Source organism: Sciurus carolinensis, chromosome 4, assembly GCF_902686445.1.
Source record: "Sciurus carolinensis chromosome 4, mSciCar1.2, whole genome shotgun sequence".
NCBI classification, from domain to species: Eukaryota; Metazoa; Chordata; class Mammalia; order Rodentia; family Sciuridae; genus Sciurus; species Sciurus carolinensis.
In genome coordinates this window covers 160,559,789-160,574,181 of record NC_062216.1, presented here as the reverse complement: position 1 = coordinate 160,574,181, position 14,393 = coordinate 160,559,789, and the positions used below count along the sequence as shown (strand labels likewise).

The window sequence follows — 14,393 nt, the reverse complement described above, 5'->3', positions numbered from 1 at the left end:
GGACCACTGTTCAGCAGACTACTGATTCTTACCCCTGTTTTCTCCCTCCTCGAAAAAAAAAAAAAAAAAGGAATTCTCTTGGGAAAAGAAACATAACAAAATTAACATGGGAGGGGGGCTACATTTAATGTGACATATCATATATCCCAAAAACACACAATGCATTTCCAGCCAATGATTAAGCAAGCCAGCTGCATGGTTTGGTAATTTTAAGTGGCGCTATACATCATCTTGGTTCCAATGGGCAGATGTTCCTTTGAGATCTCATCAGTCTGTCTTGTAAGTTAAGAAGAGTGAGTCACACTGCCCAGAACGCCTTCAACGTGGCCCACAGTCATGCGCTCACTGATGGGAGAGGCTCCTCGCACTCGGCAAATTCTGAGAAAATACTTTTTTTTTTTTTTTTTTTTTGGTGGGGCTGGGGATGAGACCTAGGGCCTCACTCACGCTAGGCAAGCACTCCACCACCGAGCTACACCTCCAGTCCCTTACTCTTTAAAAGATCACAGGATTTTACACTGGAAAAAACAGACTACCAAAGCAAACCTTTTTTTTTGATCACTATACTATATGCACTTTATAGAGTTTGTGCAATATCCTAGAAATATTCACCGGTAACTAAATTGCCAAAGTATATATTGTCATATTTCATTCTTTAAACTCAGTGGTGGCAGCCCACACATACACATACACAGGCAGACATACACTAAAAATCATGTACATTGAGAATTTATAAAAAAAATACCCAAGATTTACAAATCGCTCTTCTTACAGCATAGATAATAAGAAACAAATGACTATGGTTCTTATGGGAAATAATAAAAACATGTAGGAATGTTTTACTTTTTTTTTTTAAAGTCCCATTGACAACTGCACAAACATAACTACAGAAAAATAAACAAAATTCTCTTTAATTCTGACAGTTTTCTATGGGTACCTTTGACCCGTAATAGTTCTAAAACTATGTCATAGTCTCAGTGTGGCCAAAAGAACTGGAACAGCAGCTCATTAGTATATCCCAAGCAGCATTTATTTTTAAGAAGCCAATAAAAAATACAGATTCATAAGTGATTTATTCAAATAATGGAAAAAATTTCAGGTCAATGTGTCCTAGAAATCAAAAATTCTGCCAACGACTCTGGAAGCTCTTACAGAAACCCTCTCTGTTTACAGGCTGTCTTTGCTGAGCAGTTCTATTTTAGGCAGGTAAAAATCAAAAATAAAGGCAGCCAGATAATTAGTACCCACATGAGGTAGCCTGGTGACGTTGGCAGCTAGGACGCGATTGACACCATGTCTATACTGAACTGCAGGTAAGTGGCTCGTAAGTGGCAGTGAGGAACTCTGGGACACCTTTGCGAACCATCCACATGGTTACTACGTCCAGTCTGTTAGCTCAGAGTGCGGATGACACACAGAAACTCCTGCCTCCATCCCAGGGTGACAGTCAGAGCGGAGGAATCCCCCTCTCTGTCATCACCTCCAGACAGCAGCTTCTGTAGGCACACACCTGCAGCAGCTTAATCTCCATCCACACCAGTCACAAATGCCTTTCCCTCTACATTACAGACCACAGGGGACATACAGACTTCCCTACAATAATAACACGAGGATCTGCGGTGTGAGAGACTGTTCCAAACAGTTTAAGTAAACTAACTCATTTAATCTTAAGTAGGTTATATTCTTGCACCCCATTTTACAGTTGAGGAAATTAAGGAACAGACAGCTTAAGCAAGTTACCCATGGTCACACAGCAGATGAACAGTAAAAGTAGGTCTCCAATCCCGACCTCCTGGCTCTAAAGCCCACTCTCAATTCTACATCACTGCCTCTCCAGCCTCCTCACCCCATCCTGAACATTCTTACTTCCCTCCCACTCCCAGCAACCACCACGAACTACCAAAGGCAGCCAGGCCACACACCCCACAAGCACTCCCTATTCTCCTTGCCCGAACCCTAACTATTCTTCAAAGCCAAATCAAGTCCCGCTTCTCCCAAGCAGGCTTCCCTGATTACTTGAGGTTTTATATCATCCCCTCAATTCCTACGACAGTGACAGTGTGCCTCTTAAGATAGAACTTAATTTTCTTTCATTTCTCAAATATCCTCAAATATTTTCAACAAATATTCAACAAATATTTTTGAGAGCCAAAATATAAATTCCACTAAAAGTGTGACGATGGGTCTAGAGGCTGGGGTCCACTGTGAAGACCAAGTGTGGGCTCACATGTGTGGGCCTGAGGGGGGAAGGGGACACAAGAGACAAGAGACAAATGTCAGCTCCCAGCAAAAAGTAATTCAGAGAAGACAAGAGGGAGCTCAGCATGTGTAAAGGACAGAAAGGAGGATGGTGACCTTTCTATTTTCACGTGAGGGGAAGAGGGAGTCATGCAAGATACAAAAGACTTCTTCCATGGTATCAACCACGTTTTATATTATTTCCCCCAAGAGGCATGGACCAATGCTAAGTACCGGTGCACCATTTCAACACTACCGAACCATCTACAGATGTCAATTAAGGCTGGACCAATGGAGCTCCAGCAAAAGGGGACATAATTAGCTAGCTAACTGAAGACAAGGAAATAACTAATCTAAATAATTGGACTCAAAAGGAATCGGAATCTATTAACTTCCTGGGTACACTGATATTAAAATAAATAATTATTAAGCTCCTGCTCCTCTTCTTCCTCCTCCCCCTCTATTGTTATATAAATAGCAGGAGAACCAATTTAGAAACATTCTGACAATAAACCTCCCACAAAATTATGGTCAGAGAGTTGTCAATTACATATCTCTGGCAAAACCTACAACTAACTGATTCAACAAACTATTGCCAACAAAATAACTCTCCTGCAGGCAAATAATTAGTCTGCATTGAAAGAGGGTACTGGAGATATTTGGAACCGTTTGAAAGTTTAAGGGACCTCCTGGTTTACATAAAAAGGGGTTTGGGTTTACATTACGAAGCTGTCTCTGTGGCTGTGACAAATGCTCCCTGCCTTGTAGTACATGTGACATGTTAAATAGACTATTTAATCCAGATGTATCTCCACAGATCAAGGTCTAGGATCTAGACTAGACTATGCAGGAAAAATGTGCTGAGTCCTCACAAAATGGAAAATGTAAGAAGCCCTCCTACTATATAGTTCTAGGCTGGGAAAAATCATATCCCTACCTTGAGAGAGTGCTCATATTAAAAAGGAGAGCTTTTGAGCACTCAAAAGGGTTCTTACACTCCCTCATGCGGTAACAGCTCACCTCCTCCTCCAGGAAGGCTTCTCTGATTAAACTGTCATTCAACACCTCCAGGGCACCTGGAGGTTCAAGGTGCATTCTACTCCATATTGCTCTGCAATGGTTCCACGTGCTTGATCTCCCCTCTGAGACTATCAGCTTCTCAACAGCAAGTAAGTTTGCGTTCTACAATTGTTAGGCAGGAGTTCAGGGACACCTAGATGGCGGAGGGAGGGCTTAAGAAGGATGCTGCTGGAGGACAAGAGACAAGTTATGTCCCTGTTTCCGGTAAGCCCCATCACCATGACAACTCCCACCACTGAGGACTCATCACCATGACAACTCCTGTCACAGGTTCAGAATTTTAAAATGACCAATGAGGGTAAAGTGGGCAGTATTCTAATTAGGTTTTCTAAAGTAACCAACGGAGGGAAATTAGACACTGTTCTAATCAGGTACCAATGGGGGCAAATGGGGTAAGGTCTTCAATCACATCCACATAGAGCAGAGAGCCTCACAGTTCAGCACATAAGACACTATTTCCAGACATCTGGCCTTGAGCTCCTCTTTTGCTCAGCCCACTCCGCTTCACCTACCAGAGTGCGGCTTTCACCTTCAGCTTCACTACATCTCTACTCTGTCTGTTAGTTGTGTGTGTCTTGTTCAACTCTTTATTCAGAACACCAAGGACCTGGATGGACCCCAATCGGACACCCTGACAATAACACAGTCATCCACTACTGGCTGCCCTAATCCTTGCCCCCAAAAGTTCCCAGCAGAGTGCTCAGCACACAGGGCCAGACCATGCATAAGCTTGCAGTTAGAAATCCCCCAAAGGGGTAAATCTACTCAGATGTATTAATGGACTGACCCATCTCACTTTCTTTACATCACTGGACCATTTTAATATACATCACTTTCTCCACTGATGTGAGCAATTAAATCGAAATTACTCAAGTCATCATTACTGTGCATCAATCTGCCATATTAACCAAATTCACCAGCCAAAAGCAAAGTAAGGCAACAGTCCAGGTAGCTCAGAGACAGAGGAAACAATTATCTGGGTTTACCTGAATTGCTCAGGGAATAAAAGAGGGTTTATAATGGTGACTTCAAGTTTGGGGGTCATTATAAAACATGTTAATACACAAAAGTAGATTTGCCATTTTCTTATAGAAAAATATTCAAGGAAAGCCACTTCATCTTTAACATGATAATATTTTACTACAAAATGGTAGTTACCATTTATAGAATGCTTTTCCACATTACTCTGAGTTTCACATAAGCCCCATGATGTGGGGTACATCCAAATATTTTCATTATATAGATGAAGGAAATGAAATACAGAAAAGCAGAATGAAATGTCCACAGGAACACAATCAGCACAGTGCCAAAGCCAAGTGTAAGCCCCGCTTTGCAAACCTCAAGTTCAGCATCCTTTCCACCACCCTTCTTTGGACTTTTTTTTCTCCATGTGGCTACTGAACTGTAGGATTCCTGGAACATTTCTGAAGCTGTGCTCTGTAAGTACCTAGAGGACAGGGACAACCTCTATTTACCACATTTCAGAAGCACTTGGGTTCAGTGCAACTTTGTAGCGCTTGGTCAATGAAGTGTATGTAGGGTGCTGGTGTCAGAGCTCAGGGTGGAGAAAGATGTAACACTCCCATTGATCGGGTGGTGTACTCTTCTCACCCCTCCCTCTCTCATCTCAAGGCACTGCCTTTCTGAAACTTAATTCCCACCATCAGCAGACAGAAAATAACAATGACCGAATCCACACAAGCAGGGAAGTGTTTGGGAATAACTTCTCAAAGGCAAAGGCAGGTCCTCCAAAGAGGTAAGGCAGCAACTGCCTACTCATGGTGCTTTCCTTCCCATTCCACAGTCTGCCTGCACTGGCTCATTCTTCTCTGAACAGAAGGTAATTTTTTAGCAAAGAGCAGGTGAGAGGGAACAGCATGGTCTTATATGCTCCATCCTTCATAAACCAAAGTGATGCAATGAGTAAAGATATGCCCTTGGAGTGTTTTTTCTTTTTTTTTCAAGGTAACTATAACTCCCTTTACTTAATAAGGGGTGTGCTCTTAATGAAAAAAAAAGTCAATCAAATATTTGACTAAGAAATATTAAACATAATATTTAAATATTCTTGAGGTTAACATTTCAGAGATACCTTATCATTATTCGGATTTTCACTTAGCAATGGTATTCCTCCATCTAACTCCAAACCTGACAAAGTTCATTAATAAAAAAAAAAAGAAAGTAAATAAACTAGCAACCTTTTAATGAAATCTGTCACAAATCCTTCCTACACTTTTTTTTTTTTTTTTAACGTGGATAATTGTTCTCAAGTTTTTTTACAGTAGGGTATACATGAAGTGGATAGCATGGGGCCAGAGTACCTGATAGGATAAGAGACAGGGCTCTCTGTGTGGGTGTGACCTTGACACTGTTCCAGGTTTCCATGTAGAGCTTTCCGGTCCCTCTAAGCTTTGAATCCTGCCCTTGTCCCCATTGGCATACGGCACTAACTAAATAACCTGCTTCACACTGTTAGGTGAATCTGAAAGATTTGCTCCCAAGTGGTTCTCTGTATATCACAAGGACAGAATTTAATTTAAGATGGTAAAGTTTATATGTAACAGATAAACCTTTCAAGGAATCACTACCTGGGCTCATCACTAGGACTAGAATCCCACATATTTGAGCTCCTTCTCTTGAAAATGAATGTTCTACATATATGATCATCTTTAAAAAAGGAAAAATAAACTTGGCCGATTAAGTAAGCATATTTCAACACTACGTGAATGTCAAAATAAACTTTAAAATACATAAGGCTCCAGGTCTAGGTTAAGGGAAGTGACAAGCCCAAGGTTACAAAGTCATTGATGGGGCATCCTTGCCCGCCTAAGAAATACTGCAGTAGCCGACTGCTGTTTGCATTTGCTGGTTAGGGCGGGATCTGACAGATCTCAAGCGAAGGAGCTAGGAGAGGAGCTCTCATCAAAACGACACTAGAAGAGGTCTGCAGACAGCTTTGACAGAGCCAAACTATCTTAAATAGGGTGACACCAACTGAGTTCAAGGGAAGAGTCGAGTTTTAGAATACTCACTTGACACAAAGCCTGGTTAGCCAGGGGAATCTAGACCTGCCCGCCAATCAACCAAATGAAGGGGTGTAAAACGAAGTTTCAATACGTGCTTAAACGAAACACGCCATCAACAGAACTGCTGATAACGAAGCTCTGCCACTCACATCTAAAGCTTACTGCAGCTCCTCACAGCAACCCTAACAGCAACCCAGCCGGGCAAAAGCAATCGGGAAAGAGGGGTGCGTTTCTGGAGCCCTGTTCGCACCCCTCCTGCACCCCGGCCGCACCCCAGCCGCACCCCACCCGCACCCATCCACCGGAAAGTCCTGACGGGCTCTGCGGCACTTTTCCAGGTGCCGGGTCTCGGATCCGAGGGGGTGGGGGCGAGGCCCCCAGGAGGGAGAGAGGGAGGTGAAGGGAGCGGACCGTGGGCCGCTCTGGGAACCCTCGCCCAGAAGAGCGTGAGCCCTGACCCCGCAAGGGACCCCCGCCCGGGTCCGCCCGCGCGCCCTCCGCCGCTCGCCCCGCAGGCTCGCGCGGTCCAGGCGTGGCCGCCCCCGCGCAGGGGACCGGCCGTGCTTTCGGTCTTTCCAGAAACGGGCGATCTGCCGGGTCCCGAGAACGGGGAAGGGGCGAGGGGCTGTGCGCCCTCCCTGCCCCAGGCCGCCGCGCCCTGCTTCCCGCCGCGCTCTGCTTCCCGCCGCGCTCACCTCGACCCGCGCCCGCGCTGGTGGCGGTGGAGTTCCCGCAGCCCATCGCGCCGCCGGCCGGGAAGCCGCGCTCGGGAGCTCGCGGCCGCGGGTCCTGGGGGCGGAGACCAGCCGAGAGCGGCGCGCCCCGAGCGGGAGGCCGGCGGGCGCAGAGCGGGGGACGCGCCGGGGACGCCCCTCCCGCCGCCGGGGGGCGCGGGCGGGCGGGGCGGAAATCGCCCGGCACCCCCGCCCCGCCCCGCCCCGCCGGGGACCCCGCCGGACCCACCCGTCACCCCGGCAACCGCGGCTCCGGCCAATCCGCAGCGTCCTGCGCGCCCCTGGCCGCGCATTGGTGGCTGGTCTGAGGGGCGGGAGTTTAAAGTGGGTTTGGGGCGAGGGCGTGGCCGGCGCGGGCGGGGCTGCGAGCGCAGGATGCCCACCCGCCCACCCGCCGCTTCCCCTTGGTCTTCTCTCATTTCCTCACTTCCCCTCCCTGCCCCAGGATGTGGGGAGCAGAGGAAGTGGGGGGCACCTGTTCTGAGCGTCGTGGACGCCCAGGGAAGGTGACCGAGTAGATGATGTTCAGACCTGAAGCCAAAAACAAAATTGTCTCCTGCTTTAACAGGAGATTAAATGCGGCTCTGTTCTTTCCCAGGTCGGTCATAGAAGCTACTCCATTTTAAAATGAGTGTCACGATGTCTGTAACCTGCGCGCTGAGTTAATGACCAGCTGTGTTGGGCCGTACTGTTGGAGTCAGACTGTCTGGGTTCCAAGCCCTGCCCACTGACACCTGCAAAATGGCCTTGACTCGGGTCCTGTAAAACACCCGACACAGTGCCTGACCTTTAATGCCGGCTATTATTATCATCAGTCTTAAATCTATCAAGAGTAGATGCAAATTCCTTGGAGGTGAGGACTATGATATTCCAGTGTTGTTCTTCTGGCTCATAACATAGACTCAGTAAGTGGTTTGTGAAGTGAATTCAAGCCAAGAATTAACGTTCCATTTTAAACTCAGTGTTTTAGAGAACCTAGCCTGTGCCAAGCTCTTTGTTAAGTTCTGGGGAAAGAAATGTATGGGAAACAGCCTCACCAGGCTGAAGACAGGTTATGGTGAGGACTTGGTTATCCTACCATTCAGGATACAGAGATATGCCATCCTCCATTTGAAAATTAAGTATTCATGGCCATGCACTGAGGTGATATTAATCCTTGGACAAAGATATTCTTCGGTTGACTTCTAGAAATACTGCTTCTCTACCTTGGCCTCCACTGCCTTGGTTCAAAGATCACCCCAGTACAGGGGTGATCTTCCACATTTGGAAGGTCCTCAAAAGAAATACTTTTGCTTATTTCTATGCTGTCTGATAATAGACGTCATCCCTGGGACACCTGTAAGAAAGAGGAACAGATCCTGACATCCAGAAACTGACCTGAACTAACTAGATTTTTGCATTCTTCTGTTAATGTGGTTTCACAGAACACCACATCACACAAGGCCAATCTCTAATTGATGAAGTGAGACAAAAAAACAAGACTCAGTCAGTAATGTTGTCTAAGTACTGACACAAAGTCACTGTGCCAACCCCAAGAACCCCCAACGCCTCCCATCCTGGAAATATAAATGCTGCTACTTTACCTATTATGGTTTGTTTTTATCAGATCTAGTCTTTCTGCCTTGTAGATGAGATTTATTAAGAATATCCATGGAGGGCTGGGATATAGCTCAGTTGGTAGAGTGCTTGGGATATAGCTCAGTTGGTAGAGTGCTTGCCTTGCAAGCATAAGGTCCTGGGTTCAATCCCCAGCACTGCAAAAAAAAAGAAGAAGGAAAAAAAAAAGAATATCCATGGAATTATGCCTTGTTTTCTGATGATATCCAATACAGAAAAATCACCCTGTTTTCCTTAAATCCCAACCAAAATCACCTAATAGAACCTAAATCCTATAAATTCTTTCCTAATATCTTCCTCCTGAGATACTTTGTGGACGCCCATGTTTTTCTGTTTTTTGTTTGTTTGTTTGTTTTTAACTGCAGTGAGCAGTAATAAACCCAATTTGCACAACTCCACGTGTGTTCCCAGTGTTTTCAGCTGGAGAGCATTGACACCTGACACTAGCGTGTGCTACAAGGTTGCAGAGTGTGTGTGTGTCATCTATACAACCTTTCAGCAAACACTATTCAGCATCTCCTTTGTGCCAGCCCCCTCTTTGCATGCTTGAGATGTGGCCCTGAACTAGGAGAGGAAAAAAGCTAATGGGAGGAAACAGACCAAAATAAAATAAAGTAAGATCATTTCAGATTACCATAAGTGCAATGGGGAAAAAAAAATGAAGCATGTCACTGGAATAGAAGACCAGGGGTTGGAGAGACATGTTGTGCTATTTTAGGTAGGATAGCCAAGGAAGGATGCTTAGCTGAGGTCTGATGGATGGCAAAATATCAGACATATGACAACCCAAGGAAAGAACATTTCAGGCAAAGAGAACGTCAGTGCAAGGGCCCTGAGGCAGGAGCATGCTGGGCATGTTTTTTCAATAGGAAAAAGGCACAGGTGGGGGTGGGGAGCCGGGAGAGGTAGGTCAGGTCACTCTGACTATGACAGGACCTGATAAGGAGTTAACATGTATACAGAGGGCCGTGTAACATCCTTTGATGAGACAGCGTATGAAAAGTTCCAAATAAGACGCAAATATACAACAAATAATGTGGAGCAAAGAGCAAATCTAGGGTCGCCTTTTTCCTGTTTAGGGATTTTTTTTTTTTTTTTAATTGATGAAGAGTCATTGCATTTGGACATTTCTAAAAATAAGGGCCAAAAGAAAATCATTCATGCACATCCCACTTCCAGATGGCCGATGCCAGCTTCTCTCGGTGACGGGGAAACCACACCACTTAGCCGTCTCATCTGGAGAGACAAGCGGTGCGTGATTGAAATGGATCTGATGAGAGAGGCAAGCAGGAGCAGGAGAGCACGGAGCTGTGTAAGCCTAAGCTTTTCTCCCCACAGAGGGCTCCCAACAAAATGTTTGGCAGCCTGGATTTTCTTTTTCTTTTTCCCTGTTGACATGTGACAAGACGGCCACCTCAGCTCTCAGGCACATCCCTGCACAATACTCTGCATCTGAAAAGGGCCTTTCCCTACACTGTGCCTTGGAAAGCCAGGCGGGGCCCAGTCCACTCCCCTCCCTTTCCATTGGCCAGGATGACCCTCTTGACAATCGTGACCGATCTGTGTCTCAGTGTCTGTGTCATCTGCCTCCTGTCCCCTCGTCACATCATCACCAGACCAAGGATGAGTACGGAGCAATATTTTCAGAGTGAGCAAGAGATCCCACACTGGCATAACTTCCATGGCAGTGTCCTGTGATATCGTCCTATTTTATCATTACATAATCTCTTACTGTGCCTAATTTAAAATTAAAACTTTATCATAGGTATGTATGTACAGGGGGGAAAAACACAGTATAGAAAGGGGCTTGCGGTCTCAGGCATCCACTGGAGGCCTTGGAATGTATACCTGCAGATAAACGGAGACCACTGCAGTTGCTTTTGAGTTTTAATGACATATTTGTCCTCCGTTTTGCACATATCAGTCAGGAGACGTGGGTGCACCCAAGAGGCACTGACTGGCTTATGTCTGCAGGACAAGGACTAACCGTGAGGTGTCGGGCCATCACAGACCCCACGGAAGGCAGGGAGGCCAGGCGTGGAAAGCAGCCAAGGAGCAAAAGAGGAACAGTGCAGCCAGCCACATGGTGCCTGTCCCCAGTGCCACCCTGCTGCCACCCACCATGGCTACAGGCACAGACCCAACCCCATCTCCACTTAACCACGTGCCACTCACTCAAGGTTCAAAATCCCAGGAGAGAAAGTCCAAGGTCAAGTGCTCCGTGGGGGTAGGGAGAAGAAGTTGTCCTCCCTGCAGTAGAGACGGGCTCAGGGTTGGGGGCGCTCTGCCTGCCATTGTGGTTCCCCGGAACTTGAAAGAGGGTGTACTTTCTGAGTGGTTAAAACAACATTTGACAGGACGATAGGTATGACATTGGATTTAAGAACATTAACTCCAATGCTGCCATTTGAGGTCTCACTCAGCATTGCTTTATTAGCACACAGACCAGGGCTTAAACCCAGGGCTCTCCATTGCTCGTCCACCTGGACGGCGTGGACTGAGGGAGGAAGGGAAGAGCTGACCGTACAGGCTTCAAGGCAAGCACCTGCCCTTCCCATTGCTGGCTTTCGAGAGTAACTTTTCCGCATGTCAATCTGACCGAAGCATTTCCTCCCGTTTCCCTTAGAATGGTCTATGGCTTCCATTGCTCTTATGATAAAGATAGTCCCTAACTGGACCTACGAAGCTTTGCCTCTATCCATCTCTCCTACATCCATTCTCCTTCCAGTGCCTTCTTTGGCTCCTTGCAAGCTTTGTGCCCTCCACCACTGGGCCTTTGCACAAGCCCTTCCCGCTCCTCTATGCCTCCTCAGTCTTCAGGCTTTATTGAAGTGTTGCTTCTTCGGAGAAGCCTCGTCTCACCTCTCTGATGAGCTTCAATGTCCTTACTACAGATTCTCCTTGTCCTCAAAGCATTATCCCAGCGTCATCTTGCCCATGTGTGGTTCTCAGATAAGCATCTGTCTCGCCTGCTTGACACGTTGTTCATTAGGACAGAAAGCAGGCCTGATTTTGCTCAAGGTCATTTCTCTAGCACCTCACTCAAGTGTTTGCACCAAAGCAGGGGCTCTGGAATATTTGGGAGCCTCTACCCATGCTGCCAGGGAGCTCGCCTTCTAGAGAAGGAGATAGGCAAAATAATCATAACCAAGACAAGCAGATGCCCCAAAATCGCAAGGTAAGATATGGGCAATGAAGATATTTAGCCATACGTCAGGCTAAAATTGAAAACACGAAAGGGGACTGGGTGTTCCCTCCGCCATACTATGGCGGTGTGTGCGGGAGTCTCTGGCAGGAGCTCTCTGTTCTGTTGCTTTTCCGGGACTCCATTACCCAGGAACCGCCGCCCCTGCCCCCCCAGGACGCTCAGCGGTGACACCCTGACATGGGTCGCTTGAGCAGCGGGTCCCCGGGCCTTGCCTTGGCTCGCGAGGGTCCAGGCCAAGCCACCCTCGCGTCCTGCAACTTCTCGGAACTACTTGGGTCAGGACCCAGCGCCCTGGCCTTGGCATCTTGTGGGGACCTGCAGGGAACAGGTGCATGGTGGTTGGTGGGTTGATCTTGAAAATAAATGCCCTCGAGGGGAAAAAAAAAAAAAAAAGAAAAAATATGTACACACACAAATGGATGGATTGGCTTATTTCATTTAATATGATAGTATCCAGATCCATCCATTTACTGGCAGAAATCATAAAGTCATTCTTTTTTATGGCTTAGTAATATTCCATTGGGTATATATACCACATTTTCTTTATCCATTAATCTGTTAAATAAGCTGATCCCAAAAACTCAAAAGCAGAATGTTCTCTCTGATATGCTAAAACACAATAATGGGCAGGGGATGGGGATGGAAGTTCATTGGATTAGACAAAAGGGAATGAAGGGAAGGGAGGTGCTGGGAATAGGAAAGACAGTAGTATATTCATCTATGAATACAGGACCAGTGAATCTCCACGTCTCGTACAACCGCAAGAACAGGATCCTAATTAGAGTAAGTTATATTCTATGCTTGTGTAATATGTCAAAATACACTCTACTGTCATGTATGTCTAAGAAGAACAAATAAGAAAAATTTTTTAAAAACACAAGTGCAGATACACTTAGATAGTGATGGTGACATTTAGGCTGAGACCTGAGAATGGAAAGGAATTAGACCGAGGGTTCTCACAGTGACCTGGCTTCGGGTTGCAATCAGACATGGGCACCTCAGGTGGCCAGGACTCAGGGCTCAGAAGCAAGGCTCAGGCAGAGCAGGGAGAGTAGAGAGGTGTGCCCGCCAGTTTCCTAGGATTTGAGAGAAGTCGCAGCAGGAGAGGTGGGTCGTGGGCCGCCGGCGGGCATCTGGTGGGATCCCATTTTTATTCCGCACAGTGTACCTACTGCGTTTTCTGCAGGCCACTGTCCAGTTTGTATGAAGTTGGCCCACTTCAGCTGCAGAGAGCAGAATGGAGGCTGCTGATGGCCCTGCCACGCCCCCTTTCCCTCGCTCCTCAGTGACGCCACCCTCACATTTTTTAAGTTGAAGTAAAATTCACAAATCCGAAATGAACCCTTCCAGAATGTACGCCCCAGGGGCATTGAGCACGTTCTCAATGCCGCCGTTAAGTTACTTCCAAAACATTTCATCACCCGGGAGGCAACCTGGCGCGGGCCTCACCCGTCGACCAGTGACCCGCCTCCCATCTCCAAGGACTTATCCATTCTGGCCATTCACATGAATGGAGGTGCTGATGCGTTTTACACCGAAGGCTCCCCTGTAGCGTTTTTATGTGATCAGAGCTTGCACGTTGCTTTGTCTCCCCTGAACTTACTGGCTCATTAGGGCCAACGGGCAGCTGGAGTGCAAGGGCCTGTATACCGTCGCTGGTCATTTACAATGTGAATGTGATGAGGAGAAACTAGGGAAAGACTTGCAACAGGCGCGTTGATGTACTTGCTGCCAGGCACCCAGCGAGCAGCACCAAGAGCACCTCACGTCCTCTTGGAAGCAAACTGCGTAGGAAAGATCATTTCCTCCAAGGAACCGAGAGCTTTTCCTTGAGTGTCTGATCTTCAGGCCATGAGAGACTTGGATTAGCCTGGGCTGAGTGGACGAACTGGCCCTGGTGACCCGGGAGGAGATCAAGCTAGAACTCACACCGTGAGCAAGATGCAGTGTGTAATATTTTGTTGTTGTTTTGTTGTTTGTTTGTTTGCTACTGGAGATGAAACTCAGGGTTGCTTTCCCCCTGAGCTACATCCCCAGCCCTTTTGGTTTTTTTGTTTTGTTTTGTTTTTTGTTTTTGTTGTTGTTGAGATGGGGTCTTGCTAAATTGCTGAGGTTAATCTTGAACTTGCAATTCTCCTGCCTCAGACTGCCAAATAACTGGGATAATAATGGTAAACTACCACGCCCAAATGCCCCCAATTTTTTTGCCCTTATTTTTAAATTTAGCATCATTTTTAAATTGATACACAAAACATAAAAATTGTGCATATGTAGGTAAGTGGAAACCATGTCTTGTTTTAATATTTGTACACATTGTGTAATATTTAAAGCTGGGTTAATAAACCTATCTCATCAAACATTTGTCATTTCTTTATGGTGAAAACATTGATAATTCCTTCTGGTTATCATTTACATAGTTTCGTACACATGATTCTTGAATATTTAAAATGTGGTTGAATAATCTTCGATGATTTAAAACATGCAGAAAGA

The 14,393-nt window shown here is 46.3% G+C and overlaps 1 protein-coding gene across 2 annotated transcripts in view; it reads right to left on the bottom strand.

The window, feature by feature from the left end:
- C4H12orf75 (chromosome 4 C12orf75 homolog) overlaps window positions 1-7,307 on the bottom strand; it is a 34,701-nt gene extending 27,394 nt beyond the window's left edge. Inside the window, exon 1 of one of the 2 annotated variants that reach the window (XR_007108127.1) lies at window positions 7,040-7,307. Coding sequence is in view for 1 of the 2 variants with exons in the window: in XM_047547949.1 (XP_047403905.1) it covers window positions 7,040-7,085 (46 nt within the window). In the remaining variant the exon portion in view is untranslated. The remainder of the gene's footprint in view (window positions 1-7,039) is intronic. The other variant, XM_047547949.1, reaches the window with a different exon arrangement.
- Window positions 7,308-14,393: the final 7,086 nt, after the last annotated feature.